Source organism: Micropterus salmoides, unplaced genomic scaffold (assembly GCF_014851395.1).
Source record: "Micropterus salmoides isolate LMB-PRFRI ecotype aquatic unplaced genomic scaffold, ASM1485139v1 Ms_hic_scaffold_3042, whole genome shotgun sequence".
Taxonomy (NCBI): domain Eukaryota; kingdom Metazoa; phylum Chordata; class Actinopteri; order Centrarchiformes; family Centrarchidae; genus Micropterus; species Micropterus salmoides.
Window position 1 is genome coordinate 1 of NW_024042310.1, and position 21,859 is coordinate 21,859.

The 21,859-nt window shown below is 40.7% G+C and overlaps 3 protein-coding genes across 10 annotated transcripts; 2 read left to right on the forward strand and 1 right to left on the reverse strand.

Moving 5' to 3' along the window:
- Positions 1 to 55: 55 nt before the first annotated feature.
- LOC119883953 lies at positions 56 to 9,039 on the reverse strand. 2 transcript variants are annotated; one of them, XM_038694441.1, is made up of 7 exons: positions 8,716 to 9,039; positions 3,601 to 3,803; positions 2,619 to 2,723; positions 2,388 to 2,483; positions 1,747 to 1,857; positions 736 to 859; positions 56 to 548 (listed from the first exon to the last, which is right to left on the reverse strand). In XM_038694441.1, the coding sequence occupies exons 1-7, from the start codon at positions 8,744 to 8,746 to the stop codon at positions 79 to 81; spliced, it is 1,140 nt and encodes a 379-aa protein (XP_038550369.1). In that variant the 5' UTR covers positions 8,747 to 9,039; the 3' UTR covers positions 56 to 78. The 2 variants fall into 2 exon arrangements, with proteins under 2 accessions (XP_038550369.1, XP_038550368.1); XM_038694440.1 differs by lacking the exon at positions 8,716 to 9,039 and adding an exon at positions 6,139 to 6,430 and having other exon boundaries at positions 57 to 548.
- LOC119883951 (zinc finger protein 501-like) lies at positions 8,889 to 15,806 on the forward strand. Of its 5 annotated transcripts, none has more exons than XM_038694437.1 (8): positions 8,889 to 9,030; positions 9,951 to 10,163; positions 10,342 to 10,446; positions 10,630 to 10,724; positions 10,869 to 11,066; positions 13,527 to 13,644; positions 14,102 to 14,437; positions 14,603 to 15,806. In XM_038694437.1, the coding sequence occupies exons 5-8, from the start codon at positions 11,052 to 11,054 to the stop codon at positions 15,544 to 15,546; spliced, it is 1,413 nt and encodes a 470-aa protein (XP_038550365.1). In that variant the 5' UTR covers positions 8,889 to 9,030; positions 9,951 to 10,163; positions 10,342 to 10,446; positions 10,630 to 10,724; positions 10,869 to 11,051; the 3' UTR covers positions 15,547 to 15,806. The 5 variants fall into 5 exon arrangements, with proteins under 5 accessions (XP_038550365.1, XP_038550363.1, XP_038550367.1 ...); XM_038694435.1 differs by having other exon boundaries at positions 9,951 to 10,153; XM_038694439.1 differs by having other exon boundaries at positions 9,951 to 10,153; positions 10,869 to 10,979.
- A 1,096-nt stretch (positions 15,807 to 16,902) lies between these two features.
- Positions 16,903 to 21,534, forward strand: LOC119883950 (zinc finger protein 679-like). 3 transcript variants are annotated; one of them, XM_038694433.1, is made up of 7 exons: positions 16,903 to 17,002; positions 17,302 to 17,504; positions 17,811 to 17,915; positions 18,030 to 18,125; positions 18,271 to 18,381; positions 18,890 to 19,007; positions 20,235 to 21,534. In XM_038694433.1, the coding sequence occupies exons 2-7, from the start codon at positions 17,355 to 17,357 to the stop codon at positions 21,098 to 21,100; spliced, it is 1,446 nt and encodes a 481-aa protein (XP_038550361.1). In that variant the 5' UTR covers positions 16,903 to 17,002; positions 17,302 to 17,354; the 3' UTR covers positions 21,101 to 21,534. The 3 variants fall into 3 exon arrangements, with proteins under 3 accessions (XP_038550361.1, XP_038550362.1, XP_038550360.1); XM_038694434.1 differs by lacking the exons at positions 16,903 to 17,002; positions 20,235 to 21,534 and adding exons at positions 17,022 to 17,190; positions 19,611 to 19,664; XM_038694432.1 differs by lacking the exon at positions 16,903 to 17,002 and adding an exon at positions 17,023 to 17,190.
- The last annotated feature ends 325 nt before the right edge of the window (positions 21,535 to 21,859 follow it).

A 21,859-nucleotide genomic window follows, 5' to 3' on the forward strand; every position in this document is an offset into this window, starting at 1 on the left:
AAGCCCACGATGTCCGCTGAACAAACCTCACTGTCATGTCTTTGCGTTTGACAAATGAACAAAACATTTGTGGTAATCTTACAAGAAAGCTGGCGCCTCCGCAGGCTGTTTTGTAGGAATGTCCACACCTCCGCTCAGTTTCCTTTTCCTGAGAACCCGCGCTCCCCTCAAACTTTGGCTGTTGTCGTTAGCTGCTGACTCTCTGTCCACAGTTTCATTAGGTGTAGTGAGGTCTATGGTTTCATCACATGGCCGTGTAGTAATTGAGTTTTGCACTTTCCTCTCCTGAGAAATGTTGCCGCTTCTAAGCTGCCAACTGCCCGAGTCTCCTGTCTCCTTCAGTCTTTGATTCAGTGTCTCAGAGCTCCTCCTGCTCGCCCTCTCGAGGCCGCTAGTGTTGAAGGGAGCATCAAGACGTCCTTCTTGCTCTGGAGGGTTTGAGTCTTTGAGAGCAGGTGAACAAGAGGCGGTGTTCATGACAGGTTTGGTCCCAGGAGGCAGAGACAGGGAGGAGAGAATGCAGTCATCCATCGGTAATAATCTAGGATCTACAAATGAGAAAAAAAAGATGATTAATTAGACCCCAGCTTGGCTCAAACATAAATCAGCTGGCAAGAAAAACTGCCAAACTCAAATTCAGCAAAATATATAAACAGAAATGACTAAGAAGTAATGCTTTATTGGTAACAATGGTAGAGTATACAATTACAGTACGCAGCCATGGCCCTACAGTACCTTTCTCTTCAAAATGGCCGAGGTTTCTGTGATGTTCAAGTACAGCCTTCATGTCCTCTGGCGGGAAGAAGGATTGTAAACAGTCGTCTAGGAATGACGGAGCGTCTCCGAGCAAAGTTGCCAACTGAGAAGAGAGATCAAGTCACTGGCTTTAGTAAATCCTGCCAAATGACAGAGCGGTTCAAATGAAAAATAAGTTAACTTGATGAGGGGGGATGCGTTTTCCTTGACATGTATATATTACTTTGTGCCAGAAATATGAGGAGCATTACTTTAGAACCTCATGAAGTCTGACCCACATGAGAAATCATTAGTGTGACATCTTAAGGAAATTAATACTTTCTGGCCTAATGAGCATTTTTTATTTTATAGTATGTGACTGCTACTAATCTGACTTTTGTAGTTGTGCTATTCTGGCACTGCTGGGTACAGGAAAGGAAGGAAGGAGAAAGCAGTCTACTGGGACATTGTGTTGCACCTGAGCCCAGTAAACCCTCCTGCATATCTGTCTCTGAGTCAGTGGTGCAGACAGATGAGCCCCTGCACTCGGCCTATGTGCCATGGTCATCCTGAAAAAAGCGATGTACTTAGGAATAATTCCAGAGCTATTTCCTTGCATTACTCTTGTCTTGTCTGATAGCGAGATAACAGACAAAAAGGCAAAACAAGCAGTGTGGACTTCCCACAGGGCCTGATTACCTCCCTAGGTAGATGTGCGCATCAACAACGCAGTGGGCAGGTTACAAAATAGGGGTATAACTGTAGTTTAAATATGACATTTTACATTCTCATTTGAAATTCTGTTGATTGTAGCACTGGAGAAAAGCCTATAGGGTCACCAAAGTCTGTAGGTTTCTGCTCATATTTCATGCCAATTCAGCCATTAGTTTAGATATGTCATTGACCTTCACACAAATATGAAGAAAATAAGTACCAGAAATTATCATTGTTATTATTGTGTACTTGGCTGATAATGCGTGGCAAGCTAGAGTTTCAAGGAACGTGACACACCTGTGTGAAGTCTGGAACCGGCAGCAGCTGCTCCAGTCTTGATATGAACTCCCACACCAGCATCTCAAGTGCTGCGTCATACTTGGAGCCAAAATATAGGGGGAATATTTCCTGTGTATGAGAAAGAGAGACAAACAGATTAAAAGAGAGAGGGATACTTTTAGGATAGGTTGTTGTTGGGAAAGTGTTTCCTGCAGCAAGCATTTGGGGAGGGGTTGTGTGAGCTCTCTTGTGTACAGCACAACTTTTACTCATTGCACTATGTATCAAATATTGTGTTTGGTACGAACGCTTTAAAACCTTGAACTTTTGAAATGGTGCAACTGCCTGAAGATTTCTGTTAGTGATCCCATTAACCCGCCGTCTCTTGTGAATGATATGCTGGTTAAAAGTGACAGGCCTGTTCAGCAGCCATAGCTCCTGTAAAAATAATAACTAGTCAAACATTCCTGGAGAGACAATCATATCGGAGGAGGCCATTTGAGTGAATAGCGAAATGTACATTCACTGGACATTTTTCTATGTGATGGTACAGTATACAGAGTACATTTTGTTTTATGGTACTAATTTAGTTAGTTTAATGTATACAGGAAAATTTGGATCCACACAACAGCTTATTTTCATTGTGAGTGCCATGTCACCTGGAAAAAATATTTTCTTTCAGAGGGATCCTCTAGTAATGAATGCACCAACTCCACAAAGTTCACCTCAGATTCCTCCACCTGGTCGATGGTTACCTATTATACACAAACAGACAGACACACACACACACATTAAACACAGTCATGAGACTCAATCAATCCTGATTGACCCAGTGAACTTCCACACCAGAAGGGAAACATCTGCGTGTTTGCCAGCAACAGTTTACTTACATGGGGATCCTTGGCAGTGCTAACAGGAGCTTTAATTCTGTCCAGATGCGGCTGAATGGTCTGCATGTCCACTGGGTGCTCACCTCGACACATCTCCAGAACCAGCTGGATATACACACACACACACAAAATAAATAAAAATCAAATTCTTCACATTCAAACGCACGTGGGAGAAATTTGCTTTTTTGGCTTTGTGTCAGAAAGCCTTGCACAAACACAGAGCTTTCATTGACTTTCACTGACTAAACCCCCATTTTAACCCAAAACAGGTTCCTTTCTTAAACCTAACCATGTACTTTTGTTGCCTGGACTGAACCAAAGTGCGACTGAAAATGGAAATGGAATAAGTCAACTAAGTCTAAAAATGATAAGTCAACGTTGACTTTTTGTCTCACACAGGACACAAACCCAGGTCTGCTGGGTTAAAGTCCTGTGTTTGACCCATTCATCCACCACAACCTCCTCCCTACGCGGACTTTGTCGCTCTTTATACTACCTCACCTGACCTTCTAAAGGCTTTCTACAAGACAGCCCTGAAGGCAAACGTCTCCCATAACCCATTCAAACAGTCCAGGTTTATTAACCTCCCGATGTAACACTGGACTACAGCTACTGAGGAACTTTGTTTTATCTTTGCTCTCTTTTCTGTGTCACTTGAATTGTAAATTAAATGATGTTTGACTTGTTCTTCAATGCTGACCTGCTGCTTCACTGCCCCCTTGATTTATAGGGGAAAAATGTATTAAGTACAGATCTAAGTGAGACAAAATACTCCCATCACAAATCCAAAATAGTACTGAGGAAACACTGGGGTTGTCTAAACTATCTATCTAAACTATCTTTACACTTGGTTATCATCTACTTGTTGGTTTGATTTAAGATAAACTGTTTATGTGCCTCTTTAACTGGATTTTTATTAACAAGTGACAAATACCTTAACTAAATGTCACCTCAGTATGACTAATCAGTGATTATTACTAACCCTGGCCCTGAGTCCCAGGATGAGCTGAGCCCTCTGACTATAGCTCATCAGCTCTGGGACCAGCTCCGTCACCATGGTAACAAACTCCTCCAGCATCCCATAGTGGTCCACAAGTCCCTGCTGCACTACTTGCCACACTGCAGCTGACAAAAGCTGCAAGGGCGGGGCCAGGAGGCGTAGATACTGGACTGGAAGATCATTACCTGAAGTGGAGGAGAGACGGAAAAGGTGAACGAGTAAACGCCAAAAATCACATTAACATTAAATGTAACTGACAATTAAAAAAATTTCTGATCCAGCCTGTTATCAACAGTGTCAACAGGCAACAGTAGGTGTTTCAAATTACCCACAAGCTCATAGAAAACAAGAGCAGGGGTAAACAACCCAAGGCAGGTAACTCAATAACCAGGTTACATCAAACACCTGCACACATCTCAACGGTTGCATTACAGTTTTATGGTTCATATTCCTTATCAGAGGTCTTTTCCCAATCCATTGAAACATGTCAATAGGGTTGTGCAATGTGACAATATACACCATCAAACTATATCCATTGATGTATTTTCTTTTGATTTTGCAGCATAATTTATTTGGCACTATGTAACACAAACTTTACTTTTATGACCAGGACACTGATATTTTGAAATTTATTTGAAATGCCATCACTGCACATCAAATTGGGCCTTCTGAAACAATTTGTCAGAGCTCTAGATAAGGAGTGGGCAGCCATCAAGTACCTTCCAGACTTCCCAAAGCTGATCAAAAAATCTAAATCTCTAGAAAAGCTACTGCAGAAAATGGACCTTGTGGTAAGATTTTTTTGTCTGCTAGTTTTTCATTCCCAAAATTTGCAATATAACAAAATAAAATATGGCAAAGAAAATGATATACACAGATCAGCCATAACATTATGACCACTGACTGGTGAAGTGAATAACACTGATAATCTCGTTATCATGGCACCTGTCCGTGAGTGGAATATATTAGGCAGCAAGTGAACGTTATGTCTTCAAAGTTGATGAGTTAAAAGCAAGACAAATGGGCAAGTGTAAGGATTTGAGCGACTTTGACAAGGGCCAAATTGTGATGGCTAGACAATAAAAGTCCGTTCCATGGAGGCCCCACCTCACAACTCAAAGGACTAACAGGAACTTGCCGCTGGCGTCTTGGTGCCAGATACCACAGCACACCATCAGAGGTCTATTGGAGTCCATGCCTTAACGGATCAGGGCTGTTTTGGCGACAAAAGGGGGACCTACACAATATTAGGCAGGTAGTTTTTGCTGATGGGTGTATACGGGTGTATAAATGTGAAAAGCTTAATTTCAATGGTCCTCACACAAAGCAACAATGGAATTTAGGATTAGTAAACTGTAGCAAAAGAAAACAGTTTTATTGCTATTATTCACAGCACTGAGTTCTTCCTTTTTAATATAGAATTGAGGTGGATGTACTTTTAGTGTTGATATATTGTTTTCTGCTTTATGTGCTCAAGTGCAATTGAATATAATAATTCATTGGTTTATATCACTCAGTTTCTACTTACCTTGTAATTAATTATTGACAGGGGTATGGTCTCTGATACTTGTGCAATGTAACGTAAATGTATGCTGCGGACTGTATGATGTATGTGAATGTAAAGTCCAAATGTGTTACTGTTGCTTACTGCAGCCTCATGCGGCACTGATGCCCAAGACAAATTTCCCTTCGGGGACAATAAAGTTGATCTTAATCTTAATCTTAACTATATGTCCACTATTTTATATAAAAATGTGCCTGCTTTAAAATGTGCTTTGGTTATTGTTTTGGTGCAGTAATTAGCTCACATTATTAATCTGTGTATTTCCTTATCAGGCGTGTCTTGGTTCAGTTTGAAAGGATTCTTCACCACGGTCTGCCTGGGAAGTGTCAATGTTATTGTTTAGACAAGGAAAAATGATCCAAAGCCCACATCAGTGGCGGTTCACTTAAAATACAGTACATCTAATTTAGAAGCACTCCAAAAAGCAATCTGAGTCAACAACGTCCACCTGACACTGTACATGCCGGGCTAAGAGCGCAATATGCATTAGAGAACTTGATTTATAGTGGCAAAGTGCCTTCTGAAATAAAGCCGTGACAGTGTTGCTCACAGGTGCCCTGACAACAGCATTCATCAAACTCAAACCAAACTCGCATCTCATTTAATGCTGTACAACTGGGCAGCCCATTGAATTTCTGACAGTCTGATGATGTAGGGAGCTACAGGGGGAAGCATTACTATAATAATGCTGAGATCAATATTATAAGGAAACTATCCTACCACCTCAATGAGTCTCTGATGGAGTGATGGAGGAGAGAGAGCCTTCACTTAGGATGCTGATAAGGTCATTGTGGATCAAGTTAGTCCTTATAGAAACACTGCGGGGATATTATTCATAATATAAGCTGTTCATTTGCGTTATCTGTGTCCAGGTCGCTGCAAACTCACTGATGACAGCAGAGATCAGGGATCATTAAGAACACTGCTTTCGTGATTTTTCATTAGCGTACACGCACCTCGACTCGTTCCACTTTCAGCCCCGCGTTTTATTTCCATTTAGCAGCTGACGACCAGATGTCCCCCCTCGGGTTGTGGCGAACAGGAGAAAAAAAAAGAAACACAAAATGCCCAGATATATAAATACTGCTAATTTCTGATTAGTAAAACATCCATCCGCGATCGCCAACCCACAAAATGCGAGCGCAGATTTGTAGGACGCATTGACCAGCTCTTGTTTTTTATTCTCGCATTGGGGAGGAGAGACAGAACAAAGGTTTCTGGTCTCATCCGCCTCAGTCCAGATCACGGCAAGCCCTCTTTCCTGGTTGGCTGACGAAGACCGGATCAACCTGGCAATTCAAATTTCACAACACTAGATGGCGCCATTTGGCTTACCATTAGGCACAGGCCTGCACAGTTTGGGTATCTATGCTGTAGTATAAGGAGTATCCTGATCCTTAACTTCAGTAAAAGAAGCAATACCAGCAATACCCTAAAAAGTACATTATATAATTGGATTATTATTGCTGATTAATTCATGTACTTTTTTATAATGCTGTACATCATCATCATAAAAATCCACTCCATGTATATCCACTCAGTATTTATTTCTTTGCACTACTTGTATTGTTTACAAATCACAGCACTTGATTTGCATGTAGACATTTTATTTGTATTGTTGTTTATTGCTATACACACACACACACACACACACACACACACACACACACACACACACACCTATATATTTCACATACTTATGTACATAATAGTCCTGTCTTTGTCCAGCTCTGTTTTTCCGTATATTAAGTATATTGAGAAAATGGGGGAAAAACCCCTTCGTTGTATGTGTACATATACTTGACCAATAAAGCTGATTCTGATTCTCATATTTATTCGATAACAATGCATCACGTTTTATAGGTTGATTTTATGTATATGTGGAAAATCTTAATCTGCAAAGTAACTAGAAACTAGAGTTGCCAGGTAAATTCAGTGAAGTAAACACCTTGAACTCGTTGGGTTCCCCAAACCGTTCCTGACCCATTCTTGCTTTGTGGCAGGGCACATAATCCTGCAGAAAGAGGCTGCTGCCATCTGGGAATACATGATGTCAAACTCCCCAAATCTCAATCCAACCGAGCAGGGCTCGATGGGATGGGCTGGACAAACAGTCCGACAAGTCCGATCCATGGAGGCCCCACCTCACAAGTAACAGGACTTAAAGGATCTGCTGCTAACGTCTTGGTGCCAAATACCACAGCACACTTTCAGAGTTCTAGTGGAGTCCATGCCTTGACGGATCAGGGCTGTTTTGGCAGCAAAAGGGGGACCTATGCAATATTAGGCAGGTGGTCATAATGTTATGGCTGATTGGTGTATATATCCCTATGTTTATGTGTATTTATGGGTGTATTAATGTTTTTGTATGTAGTTTTTTCATAATTTACTTAATGTTTTTCATACTTGGTCAGTGCAAAGTACAGTTTGTCTTTGACTTTAATCCTAACAAAGCTTCTTTTTTTTATATTTTTAAGTGATTATTGGTGGGGACAACTCACCACCACCTCAGCCCCCCTTAAATTTGCACCTTCTGTTTTTCTTTTCCCCTTCACAGCACTGCATAGATTAACTTATTTTCCTCCTGGTATTTATTCATTTTTACCTTGTACCTGTTTCTTATTTTTACACAAAACCCTGTACCCTAAATTATTAGGGTAACAATTCATATAATCTCATTCATTTTAATAATCAACTGACTTGTTATGGTGTGAAGGGATTACTTTTTGGAGCCACAATTTTGAACTTTTCACCTCTCTTTGTACTAAGAGTATGTGAGTGGAAGTGAGGTGACCAAAATCTGATAAAACACAACTGCAGGATCAACTGGGACGCTGTGGAGAGTTTCAGTTCCATTAGTGAGGTCCATCAAAGCATTCCTGCTTGGCCCTGTCTGCAGACTTTGTCATGAGCTTGAGCAGAGACACTGATGTTTATTACAGCAGTAATAACTAGCCAATACAAGAAGTCACTGAATGGTTTGATGAGTAACATACATACTCTGGTCTTCACAGTCACCAGATCTGGACCCAGATGAATGTCTGGTTGAATGTTTGGACATTTTGGATGGAGAGAGTGCTCTCCATTGCCATCGTCAAAAACACCAAATGAGGGAATATCTTTTTGGAAGAATGGTGTTTGATCCCTTCAGCAGAGACTTGCAGAATATCTGACGAGGAGCACTTATGGTGTTCTGCAGATATATGCTGTGTTCAAAATTGTACTTAAAGTATCAAATGTATTGCTGGCTACCCAGAATGACCCTTTCCAAAATGTTATTATGAAGAAATAAAATAAATATTTTCATTTGACATAAAATCGCGACCATTTGCTTTTAGAAGAGGATGTTATTTATTTGATTATTATTATTATATTGATATTATCAAGGATTCCTCAGCACCTGTCAGGGGTCTTTCCTGCTAATTTTCAAGTTGTATGTCTTTCCTTTAATTTGTCACCCATCCGTGTTTGTATACACATATGTACAAAGACAAAGGTTGTTATGTGTGACAAAAATGTAAGAAACTACTTGCCAGGCAATTCCATGCTCTTCATTCTCCTCATGTCAGCAATGAGACTTTGATGAGCTTACTGAGTTGGCCTCTTATTTTGAAAACAGGGAACCGGATGTGCTAGCTAACGACTTTTTGTTGTTGCCTAAAACAACGTTAGCTAGGTTACACCGTCCTCAAATCATTTTGGAGGGATGTAAAGGGACGTATGAAATAAAACGTAAGAGTTGACTGACATGCTCTCAACTCTAACGACCAGCTAAACAGCGCTGACTGGCGGCAACGGTTGGCAAAGCTAAGCTAGCTAACGCGCTCCAGAAATGGCAAAAAGTCCAGGTCTGTATCTCTACCAGGTATGATTGTAACTACGTTACTCCTTTGGGAAATATTTTACACTTAGTAGGGGTTAAACTGTTCCTAGCAGTTCTGCAGTAAGGTTCAGTTTGGTCGAGATGTCCGCTAAGTTCAGAGGGGAGGGCCCCTCGAACAAACAACGTCCCCTGTTAGAAAATGCATTTGGTTCATTACAGCCACCTTCTGTTCGGAGTGTGTACATCATGTTCCTGCAGGTGGATGCAGGCTTGCAGGAACACAGTATTGGAGTGGAAAAGAAACTTAACGCTACCCATTAATTCTGCCTGTCCAGTAAAATCATAGTTAACAAAATTATACTGCTCGCACTACTTGACAAGTTAATTAACTTTATATTACATTCATTGTCTTCATAATAAAATCTCAACTGTCCATCATACCTTATTACAGCCTGAAAGAACAATTGATCTGAATGGAAATTCTTGTAAATGGATAACAAATGAATGTGGAACCATTTTGATAATTTTTCAAGTCAATTTTTCAAGTCATTTATCAAGTAAAAATACCAAACATTCTCAGTTTCCAGCTTCTTGGATATGATGATTTGCTGCTTCTTTCCCTTTTATTTTATTGTAATCCAGCAGGATGAGAGGAGGTGGACATTTTACATTGATGACGCTTTGTGCTCAAACGATGTCAAGATTGACACTGTTCTGGGTTGAAAAAACAAGCAATCTGAAGGTTCTAGAAAATGTTCCGACATTTAATAGACTTAACAATTAATTGACTGAGAAAATAATGACTAATCGACAATGAAAATAATCATTATTTGCAGCTCTACAACATATATTTACTGTATGTCCTCATTCCAGAGAAAACGTAGTTTACATTTGTCAAGTTAATAATATGTTTGCTTTTCTTTTACTGCCTGCATATTCTGTTAGATCCTCAGCTCCCTCTGGCATCCCTGCGCCTCCTGGTTCCTCCACTGAGGTTGATGTCAGCCTGTATGTGGCAGGTGGCCCAGGAGCGAGATGTAGATCAGTATGACAGACTGGCTGGATTCATCACATTAGTGACGGAGATGGTCCCAGAGCTTCTGAGCTACAAGCAGAGGACTCAGCTCATCCTGGGACTGAGAGCTCGGGTGAGTAAATGTGGGTATTAAGACTATTTTTGGTGCATCTTTTCCTGTTCTTGTATCCTTCTTTTACGCTTGACACAGCGTGACTGCGTTTAACACAAGAATAATGCGTCCATTGTCTAGACTGTCAAAATGCAATATCAGTTTTAGTTTGAAAGATAAGCATAAAGGTTTAACTTTATGTTTTTCAGCTCATCCTTGAGTTCTTAAAGAGGGTGGATAAGATTGATTGTAAAGCTATCCAGGATCATCTTAACAGTTTCCAACAGAGTACAACAAACCGCATGAATGCAGAGGTATGCAACGTTAATAGCATGTTTTACATGAGGATACAATGTTATTGATGTCTTAGTAGTTTTAGATGTCATTTACTATGAGATGTAGGTGCAGAAATTCATAAACTGTTTATTTTAAGCAGGAGAGAATAGAAAACCTATAATTCCTTCATTTAAATAAACCTCTACTGGGCTTCTTGGCAGGACCAAGATGGAGAGGTGGAGATTTCAAAGTCAGCATTTGTGGAGCTGGTTCAAACACTGCTTAGACACCAATCTGAAAAAAAAAATTCTTCACGGTTAGTTTTACCCCAACCTTTTTTTAACTCATTAATTTGTGTATCTACATTATGTGTCTATCTGTAAAATGATTTGCCTATTTTCTGTATATTTCATACATTATGATATTTAATGTTAATGATATATGTTTCTTCCTGTCAAAGGAGGTCTTCTCAGCACAGTATGGAGCTCGTTTTGATACAGCGCTGCAGATCCTGGTGTGGGAATTCTTCTACCGACTAGAAGAGTTCCTCCCAGTACCAAGTTTTTCACAGGTAGGCAGAAGGGTGAAGATAAACTGACCATTCAACTGACCTTCCATCCACTCGATCCCCAAAAGCTGGCTGATGAATTATGTGCAGGTAATTAATAATAAAATAAAATAAACAATTCAATCAAGACGCCTTAAAAGGTTTTATTCTTTGCAAAGGGTCACACACATACACAGTGCAAACAGTCTGCAGAGTGTTAGACAAAGAGCCAGTGAAGAAACAGGTGACTTTATAGTCTAAGGTTATTATGCTGCTGTCTTAGTAAAGAAGGGAGTTGAAACCAACTGCTCTAATATGGAAGACACTTTGTTTCCTATCAAGGACTGTCAGCTAAGAAACCCTCTAATGAGCTACTTTCCCATGAAAGCTCCTTTCAGCTAGTTGCAACATAGTAAAGCATTAGGCACCACACACTGAAACATAGGCCTATTATGGTAAGGCATTCAAAGGTAACACAGTAAACACAGTAAAACATAACATTTTAATCAGTCGTAATTGTTCCTGCTGTGTAGTAATGGCTTGTAGAGTGGAAATGTTTACGAATCACAGAACTGCAGGGGCCGAAATGGCTTTCATTTGTACAAGGTACATGGTAGATTTATTTGTCACAATACAACAGGTTGTAAAGTGAAATTGAGTTTGTAACTCCCTTCTGCTATGTAGCAGACAATATACAGTAATAAAAAGCAATTATAAAAAAAATGGTGAACAGAAATCAGTGGAGCGGTGCTGAGGATAAATTTGAGTTTAAGTGCACATCCCATGCCGGTTTGTGCTGTTTCCAGTCAGGATGCTTTCTGTTGCTCCTCTGTAAAAGCTGACAAGGACTTGGCGTGGGACTTTTGCCTTCTTAAGCTTCTTTAAGAAAAAAGAAAAAAAAGTTTTTGAGCTTTCTTCACCAGTGTGGAGATGTGAAGTTAACCATGTCAGATTCTCTGTGATGCTGATTCCTGGGAAACTGAAACTCTTCACCTGCTCTACATCATCTCCGCTCAAGGAGTGTGTGTTTTTATCTCCTTTTTCCTGAAATCAGTGATCAGCTCCTTGATTTTGCTGACATTCAGCAGTAGGTTGTTCGCTGGGAACTGTCACGGCCTGGCTCAAAAACCCTGGCATAAATAATCACACAGCAACAACAGGCTGCAGCAACAGTACCATTACTTTATTTACAACAACTTCAACATTTACTTAACATAATTACTCAAAATAAGGCAGTGTAGTATGGGAATCAGTAGGTCAGTAGTGTCCACATGTTTGCATGAATGAAATGATGAGTGCAATGTAATGTTAATAAAGAAAGCAATATAATGAGGAGTGAGGAGTAAAGGGAACAGCGTTTCCTTCCTCTCTATCTCCCCCAAAGTGCAACAGGTAGGATCTGCTTTATATATAAAGAACACCGGGCCCCAGGTGGCTCCAATACATGTCGATGACAACGACCCCACCTACTGACACCTACAACAGAACACACATGAACACTCAGCAACCTGATAGAGACAAGGACGTCCCGGGGACGTCACAGCCCCACTCTGCAAGATTATCAATTTCCTCCCCATATGAAGTCTCAGCGTTGTTTGAAATCCAGTCGATGACGGTGGTGTCGTGTCGGTGTACAGCGTTAACAATGGGGGGCTGAGCACACAGCACTGGGGGGCTCCGGTGTTGAGCACTAGAGTAGGGGTGTGTCCGCCAATCCGAACGGACTGGAGTCTGTTTGTGAGGAAGTCCAGTGTCCAGTTGCAGAGTGTTGTATTTAAACCCAGAGTGCTGAGTTTGCTGATCAGCTTCATGGGGGAGATTGTGTTGAATGCTGAGCTGAAATCCACAAACAGCATTCTGATGTAGGTGTTATTTTTCTCAAGGTGTGTGAGGGCTGACTGGAGGGCAGTGGAGATGGCATCCTCTGTGGATCTATTGGTTCTGAAAGCAAACTGGTGAGGGTCCAGGCTGGCTGGGATGTTGTTCTTTATGTGCTGAAGGACCAGTTTGTCAAAGCACTTGATCAGAATGGGGGTGAGGGCCATACCCTCTCCTGAGACGGTGATATGTTGAAAATGTCAGTAATAACATCATTGACACGTTTTTAGTACACGGCCAGGACTGTTATCAGGCCCAGCTGGTTTACTCATACTAACTCTCAGCAGGACTCCTCTTACATCTGCTGTGGATAATGTCAGTGGCCAGTCCTCTGGAGGTGGAGTAGACTTTAAAGCTGACTCTTTGAAATCAAAGCGATAAAAGGTGTTTAGCTAATCTGGAGATGTGGCCTCACACATGATGGGGGAGCTACTGCTTTTGTAGCCTGTGATGTTTCTGATGGCCTGCCACACATCTTTGGTGTTGTTGGTATTGGTCTGTTAAGTATGAAAGAAAATATTGAATGCCATTGTGACATTTGTCGGGTTCTGAAAAAGTGGCAGTTGTCTCTGTTTATTGTCATTTCTCCCATACGAAAACAGATTACAAATGTAGATCTACGTAGTAAAAAAATGATCTTGGCAGAAGAAGCAGGAGTTTAAAGTTTAAAATCCACCCACTCTTCTTTCCCAGGTATTGTCCATGCTTGACAATTCTACCCATGACTACGAGTTTGAGCAGTTTGTTGCCGACCCTGAAGATCTGAAGAGGATTTTGCAGCAGCAACAGGAGCGGCAGACGTTGACTAAAAGTAAGAACCTGTTAACATTTGGTAATCTGTTTCTCCCTTATACAGTCAAGTGCTGCACTGAAACCTGAAAACATTTTCACTAGTGTTTCATTAAAATGTGCTTATGCCAGTTCCCCACTCCCACCATTTAATCTATTACAATTACCATAGAATATAAAATGGCATGGTTTAGCTGGGAATGCGGATTACCAATTTTAAGTTTTGATAATAAATAATTAGGGACTAAAAATTAGGTATCAGTGTAGTCATGCAATAAGAGAAAGGTAGATAAAGTTTTTTTTGCCTTGAACTCAACACCTGGTAAAGAATGTCCAGTATTCTGTACTGAAATCTTTAGTAATATATCCATTTATTCTGGTGCTGGTAGTGCTGCCTTCCTGACTGACAACCAGAACTGCTCTGCTGCCTTTTTACATGGAATTTCACCTCCTATATAACTTTTATCTGTTTTTCTCAGGTGAATTCACCTTCATGTCGGACACTATTCTCTCCACGCTTGCATCTAAAAACACTTCAGTGGGATGTGAAGATTCCATAGATCAGAAAATGGATGGGGAACGTGTAGACGGCAAACAAGACACTTGGAAACCACAGGGAAGAAATCAGGGGAAGTCAGAACAGAAGGCAATGAAGAAAGAAGACAGCTGTAGCATAGAAGACTTTTGTGAGGATGATGGAGAGACTGATGACAGTTCCATTGAAACAAATCCAAACTCTGGGCTGTGCGAGTACAGGCTGTCGCCACTCACTTCCTCTCTGTGTTCAGAAGAAGCTGCTGCGGCTGGTGACAATGGTGAGCATCTCTTGCATTGCACATGATTTTCCGGATCATCTGAAGAATGATATCTCACTCCAGTGCAAGTGTTGGGTGCGAAGTCATATTGGGACAAAATCTTGACGTGGCATGTAGATTCTGTTGAGAGAGTTCATCACTACATCACTTGTGTCCTGTTTGCAGAAACAGGTGGTGAAGCCGCGTTCCAGCCACCCGGATGCTCCGAAAGCTCAGTGGAAGGAGTAAATGATCGTCTGGATCTGAGCAGAAACAAGGGGCTGTTACTTGAGAGAGCGATCCAGTCCTCAACAGGGGCCAGTGCCGACTTCTCACTTCCGTTCAGCGAGAACTGCAGAAGAGAGAATGAAAGCACCTGTCTTGAGTGTGGCAAGACTTTTGCATCTCGTTCCTCCTTGAAAAAACATCACACTGTTCACTCTTCTGCATGGCCTTTCAAATGCACTCAGTGCGACAAGGCTTATAAAAATAAAAAAGACCTGAATCAACATTTACTCATTCACTCTCAACCTAAAGTCCTGTCCTTTGCTTGCAGCCTCTGTGAGAAGAGATTCAGTTCTCAGGCGTTGCTTACAGTTCACCTGCGACATCACAGCGGGGAGAGGCCGTTTGCCTGCTCGCACTGTGACAAGCGGTTCCTGACAAATGCAGTCTTGAAGTCCCACATGCGCATTCACACTGGCGAGCGCCCGTATGCCTGCACTTTATGTGACAAGAAGTTTACGCAGTTGTATCCGCGCACCGTGCACCTCAGGATGCACAAGAAGGAGAAGCCGTACCTGTGCAGCACATGTGGTATGTCCTTCTGTAGCTCTGGGGCCTTGCTGGTGCATTCACGCACTCACACAGGGGAGCGGCCTTATCAGTGTGAATCCTGTGGAAAAGGTTTCGCCACGGCTGTACAATTGACGGTACACCGGAGATTCCACACAGGAGAGAGGCCGTATTCTTGCTCACAATGTGACAAATCGTTCCACAGTAGTTCAGGACTGAAGAAACACATGAGGACACACACTGGAGAGAAACCGTACGAGTGTTTAACATGCTACAAGACCTTTTCCCAGAAATCCAACATGAAAATACACCTCAAAGTCCACAAGAACATCTAGCATACTGTTTTTGGAGACAGGTTGTTAGCATGTGCGCTGTATTTTAAGTGATGCATGAAAGCCAGGTTCATTCCTATGACTCAAATATTACACGTTGGGGTATATATAAATACATGTTTTAAGACACCATTATTAAAGAGGATAATGTTTAGGATTAGCTTAGGCCAAATACTTGATGTTGGTGTTTATATTTACAGTATTTGATGGTTAAGGTCATTCTTGAGATGGAGAATGTAAGTCAATAAAATGTGCTGGCAAAATATAGCACCATTAAGGAGTACTTATGTGTAAGTTTTACCAAAATCAGTGAATTCATTTTGATAGCCCTACCGATACTGAAATAATAATAATTGGGGGTTTACAAAATCCAATATATTGGCTGATATTAATTTTCTTTACACTTTATGATTCCCTTAAATGTATTAAATTTTTTAACAAGTGCAACCAAGAAATGGACTGGAGGAGACAGCTGTAAAAAATAAATGTATCATTGCTCTCTGGTGGACAAACTACAGAATGGTGACAATTTCAAAACATACCTTTCTCTACTTCTATTTCTTGTCATTTATTGGAGCTAATATATCTGCCTCATGTTCATGAACATATATGAAAATACTTCAAGACATATTGTTCCATCTACTGGAGAAAGAATTGATGGTCAGTTAGGAATGTTAAATTAGTCTTACCATTGTACGTGTCACTAGAAAGGCTGCAGCTGCCTTAGTTATACCTTTTGTAAATCCACTTTGCTGATTCAGTAGACAAAATTAAAAATGTATATCTCCTTGTTGACCAAGGAAGGTTAAAATCAAGTGCAACTGGACTTGGTTGAAGATACTTGAAGATGTTTCGTCCCTCATCCAAGAGTTCACCTTGTAGACCTCCAAATAATCACCAGGGGGTCCATAAGATGTATGACCATAAGATGACTGCATGTTTGTTTTCATTTTAAAACTGTGGCAATGGAGTATTTGTACTTTAATGCAACACATGTACAATGCAATATGTGTATATGTATTGTTAGGTGCAAACTGTTACATAACACTGACCACGTAAGTTGGAAACACAGTAAAGAGAGACGTTTACATTTTGACGCGAACTTTTTGAGCTGAAATCTTATTTTGAAAACTGGCCACCGACTTATGATCTGCGTTCCCATAGCAACCACACGACTTCCGTTAAGCGTCTCACGATTTCAGAAGAATACCGGAGGATATATTTTAATAATATTCTTTCAGTGTACAGTATTTGTGTAATGTATACCTATTAAAAGACAACAAAAATTACCATATGGTGAAGGGATTAGGTGCCGGGCAGGAGGAGAATGTTGACATGTGATTCCTGTCTAATTGAAATTTTGTCGGGCAGCCACTTTTGTTTTGAAAGATTTGGACCGGATGTTTTAATGTTGTTGATGCAGGCGAAAAGCATGTTCTTCAAAACGTTTACTTGCTAGGTAACATTTTTCTCTAAGAGTGTACGCATTGGCAGTAGTATAAAATATTATCTAAACATAAGTTATATTAGTAGTCTTCCAAAATAAAACTAACGATTAGAGGATAACTTACTGCATAAAGCTACATATAGCTGCAATAGTTAGCTAATTTTAGCTAACTTGCGCTCCTAAAATGTCTCGATATCGAGGTCTGTATTTGACTCTATATGCTTCTACTTTAGGATACTAATAGGATTAGTTATATTCTGTATATACATTGTTTTATGTGTTTTTCCCCCACTACCTGCAACTTCTGTTAGATCCTCATCTCCCTCTGGCATCCCTGCGCCTCCTGGTTCCTCCACTGAGGTTGATGTCAGCCTGTATGTGGCAGGTGGCCCAGGAGCGAGATGTAGATCAGTATGACAAACTGGCTGGATTCATCACATTAGTGACGGAGATGGTCCAAGAGCTTCTGAGCTACAAACAGAGGACTCAGCTCATCCTGGGACTGAGAGCTCGGGTGAGTAAATGTGGAAAATGGGGCTTTTTATGATTATGAAGAAGAACATATCTTGTTTTTGTATCAGGTGAAAGAAACCGACTCATAAATTGAGCCAAGACACAAAACCCAGAATGCTTACAGGGCCTGTGAAACAAAATGTATTCATGACTTTACATAAAGTAATCCTTTCCATGAATTCATTTGGTATTTTATTATACTGTGTATAATTTGGCACAAGGGTGTGTCTGTCACTAGTGAACATACGGATGTCAACATAAGTGTGATTTATTTTTTGGGTTTGATTGTTCTTTTGGTGTTTTTCAGATCATTTTGGAATATCTAAAGAAGGTGGATCCCATTGACTGCAATGCCATCCAGGAACACCTCAGCATTTTCCAAAAGAGTGCAATAAACTGCAAGGAGGAAGAGGTAGGAAATATTTGTTTGCAGAATACATATACCAAACGTTTGCATCAGGGGGACACTTGAATGGAAAGCTGATAATATAGTTATGAAAATAAACCTCTGCCCTCTTCATGGCAGGATCAAGATGGAGAGGTGGACTTGTCAAAATCGGCATTTATGGAGCTGGTTCAGACATTACTCGATGACAAATATGAAAAGGATAAATTTCTCAAGGTGAGATCTACTCCAGCTATTACCAGTGATATTTTTGTGTCCATTTGTATGAACAAAACTATTTGTTTAACATATATTTGATGTATTTGCTTCAATAACGCCATAATATAACGCCATATATTAATGCTATTTTGTCCTGTCCAAGGATGTATTCCCAGCACTGTATGGAGCACGTTTTGATACAGTTCTGCAGATCCTAGTGTGGGAGTTCTTCTACAGACTGGAAGAGTTTCTTCCAGTTCCAAGTTTCTCAAAGGTAAGCATCAAGTTATGCTAGTCACTTTGGGTACGGACACTGTACCCACACACAAGTGGGACCCACACAAGTCCTGTATGATTAAAATTATTTTAATTTTGCTAATGTTATGTTTGGATTTAAAGTGGTTTGTGTGAAGTAATGACTAGCAGATTCATCCTGTATGGTAGATAATAGGCCTCTAGACAGTACTGCAGGGGCTAGAATGGCCATGTATTTTCAAATCCAACCATTACATCTTACAGAATTTTGGAAAAACTATTAAAAGTTGTTTTTGGAAATAAATATTTGATCAACTGGCAACTAGCACATCAGGTGTAGGCTAATTCTTGGACATTGCTGTTTATTGCTAGCATTCCTACACCCACACAGGTTATGAAAAACAGACTCACAGCAAGAGTGATCTTCAAGTGATCTTGAAGACATAGGTAAACGTTGGAGATTGAAAAATTGAAAATGGGTAGGAACTTTTTCATTGAACATCTTTCACTCTTTTCCACTTTTGCAGGTCCCCTCTTTGTTTGACCTGTCCTGCTTTGACCTCCAGTTTGAGCAGTTTGTCTCTGATTATGACGATCTGAGGAAGATTCTGCAGCATCAAAAGCGAAGACAAACGTTGACTAAAAGTAAAGACCTGTTTACATTTGGCATTTTATAAAGGTCTACAGTAAAAATGCATTGAAATTCTGTTTTATTTAAAGGTTGCCTGTGGAGTTTTTGACCTCTAGTAGCTTAGGGGGCTGTTTTTCTTTTAGTGGGTCCCCGTTTGTTTGTCTTGGGCATGCAGTCCTACTAATGGTTTCACACTATTTCGCTGATGAACTGGGGACAGTAATGTGCCAAGATACGCAGCAATGAGCCAGTGAAGGCAGGGAAAAAGAAGACTGCTAGCAACTAGACATGTACAGTATGTAAACAATGCTGAATTTAAAATAAAAAATTGGCTTTCCAAATGTTTTATGAGGAAGGAAATACAATGTGTTTGGGTGAGTAACGCTCAATGTAAACATAACTTTTTGCTTGTTTACGAGAAAACTCCACAGGGTCCCTTTAATTAATCTATTGGCTAATACCTACCCTGATCAAATCTGTTATAAATACTGATGAATATATGCATTCATTTAGATTCACTGCACAATAATTACGATATTTGATTTGATTCTATCTATCCGCGGCAATCAGCACCACGCTTTATGTGAATTTGTACCTTTAATATAAATCCAATGAAGGTTAAAGTCAAGGGCAACTGGACTTGGTTGAAGATACTAGAAGACGTTTCGTCCCTCATCCAAAGGACTTCTTCAGTTCTGACTGACTGGCAGGGAAACTCAGCTATTTAACCTCAGTGGGGTCGTTTGCCAGGATTGTCGATACCGCTGGTTCGTTATATATTCATTTTTAATATAAATATAAATGTTTTAGGTGAATTCTCCTTCATGTCGGACACTATCCTGTCCGCGCTTGCATCTAAACAGACGTCTGTGGCATCAGATCACATTGATAGTATAAGAGACAGAAAAGGCGGAGACTGTGGTGATGAAGAAACTCATCACAATTTTGTTGAACCTGATCCATCAAACTCACAGTTGCAGGAGAGAGGGCTGTCACCACTCGCTTCTCTGTGTTCTGAAGAAGCTGGCGTGGCAGGTGACGGTTTATTACTGGCACATTAATTTAAAACTGCAAACAAACACCTGCACCTGCAAACACCTGAGGTCTGTTGTACACTCCATTGATGCTGGCCAATATATAAAGACCCCTTAGTGCTTTACAGAGCTGTTTTCCTGTATTATGAGCTGATAAATACAAGCTAAAATGACAAACCTTAACCATATTTGTGTTTTTGCCTGCAGATCATGTCGGCAGCTTAGTCCATCAAAGCACCTATTGTTCCCTACCAGTCACAATCACCTCAGGGGAGCCTGCAGTAGGCAGTACCAGAGTCCAGGAGAGATGCAGTGCTGGAGGGTTAAAGCAAAACGTGTGTTCCAGTGCAGAGGAAACTGAAAACCTCACCTGTCCTGTGTGCTGTATGGGTTTTAGGAAACCAATAGCATTAAGACGTCATCTAAAAGCTCAACGTTCGACGTTCAAGACGCTCCAGAAGCTGTACCACTGTGACAAATACGAGAAGACTTTCCAGACAAAGCGTCGTCTGGAGCAGCACCTTCAAGCCCATGCTGAAGTGAAACCGTATGTTTGTTCCTACTGTGGCAAAGGGCTTCCGTGCCCGAAAGTGCTGAAAACTCATTTGCGCCTCCACACCGGGGAACGTCCATATGCCTGCAAGTTCTGCGATAACAACTTCGACCAGGGTTACTCACTGACGCAGCACGTCAGAGTGCACAGAGGGGAGAAGCCGTACCTGTGTAGTGAATGTGGAAGAGCCTTTTCCAACTCGAGCACTTTTCTGGTCCATTCACGGCGGCACACGGGTGAAAGGCCGTATCACTGCAAGGACTGTGGAAAGGAATACATCACACTGCAAAGGCTCAAAGTCCATCAACGAATTCACACAAACGACCGTCCATTCCCCTGCCCCCAGTGTAGTAAGTGTTTCCGTTGCCAATCGTTCCTCACTGAGCACAAAAAAATTCACACCGGAGAAAGACCTTTTAAATGTGTTGCGTGTGACAAAAGATTTTACACAAAAAACAACCTGAAAATACATCTGCAAAGTCACAAGACCATGAGAAAAGCTAAAGCATCTACAGAGTGATCTTTTCTGTGTAGACCTGATACTTTACCTATTCTCTCTGATATGTGGACCATTTGAGCATCTGGATGTTTGAACATTTCAAGTTTGTGTTTGCATCTGGTACAATAATAAATGTTAAGTTTGCCCCAGTCTTCAGTGCGTACATGGTCCCTGCAGTCTCGTCACCTTCAAGTCTACAAGGTCGGCACAGTGAAGACCCTGCAACTCTTTGCCCCTTCCACTGTACGCTGATTGCACATCTGGATTTTAATAACATTGTATAAAGTTGTTTGCAAGTGGTACCGTACATAAGCGAGACGAGCAGAGTTCAGTAATCATTTCTGCTGTTACTGCCGTTTGTTCAATAAGGAATGTCACATTTTATTGCCTCCTTGCATATGAATAGTTTTTGTATACATCCCAGAATAAAATAATTGGTATCCGATCAAAAGTTATGGCCTCGTTAAATGTAGTTGTTGTTCTTCTCCAGACTGGAAGAGTTCTTCTCAGTACCATGTTTGTTTGTTTTTTCCTGGTAAACAGCAGGTTAATGACCTACTCATTAAAGCAAATTTATTATCCTGAAACCATATGATCTGACATATGACATGTTCTATACCACCAAACTCAGTTTGAGCAATTGAGTCATGGAGATCTAAGAATGCTTTAACAGAGAAAAATGGCACTGTATGGAAAAGGTGACCAACGCTCAGACTTATGTTATTAAAGTTTGTCTTTGTCCTGTTTGTGTACAGTCTGAACCCTGAAGTGTATATAAGC

Excerpts from the sequence above, each read along its gene's own strand:
- LOC119883951 (XM_038694437.1), top strand. Across the intron at positions 13,645-14,101 it reads GCGGCAGACGTTGACTAAAA|GTGAATTCACCTTCATGTCG; the intron begins GTAAGAACCTGT and ends TGTTTTTCTCAG. Across the intron at positions 14,438-14,602 it reads TGCTGCGGCTGGTGACAATG|AAACAGGTGGTGAAGCCGCG; the intron begins GTGAGCATCTCT and ends TCCTGTTTGCAG.
- LOC119883950 (XM_038694432.1), top strand. Across the intron at positions 17,505-17,810 it reads TCCTGGGACTGAGAGCTCGG|ATCATTTTGGAATATCTAAA; the intron begins GTGAGTAAATGT and ends GGTGTTTTTCAG. Across the intron at positions 18,126-18,270 it reads AAAAGGATAAATTTCTCAAG|GATGTATTCCCAGCACTGTA; the intron begins GTGAGATCTACT and ends GTCCTGTCCAAG.
- LOC119883953 (XM_038694440.1), bottom strand. The coding sequence starts at position 6,178 with ATGGAAATAAAACGCGGGGCTGAAAGTGGAACGAGTCGAG. Across the intron at positions 1,858-2,387 it reads AAAGAAAATATTTTTTCCAG|GAAATATTCCCCCTATATTT; the intron begins GTGACATGGCAC and ends TCTCATACACAG. Across the intron at positions 860-1,746 it reads CGGTTCCAGACTTCACACAG|TTGGCAACTTTGCTCGGAGA; the intron begins GTGTGTCACGTT and ends CTCTCTTCTCAG.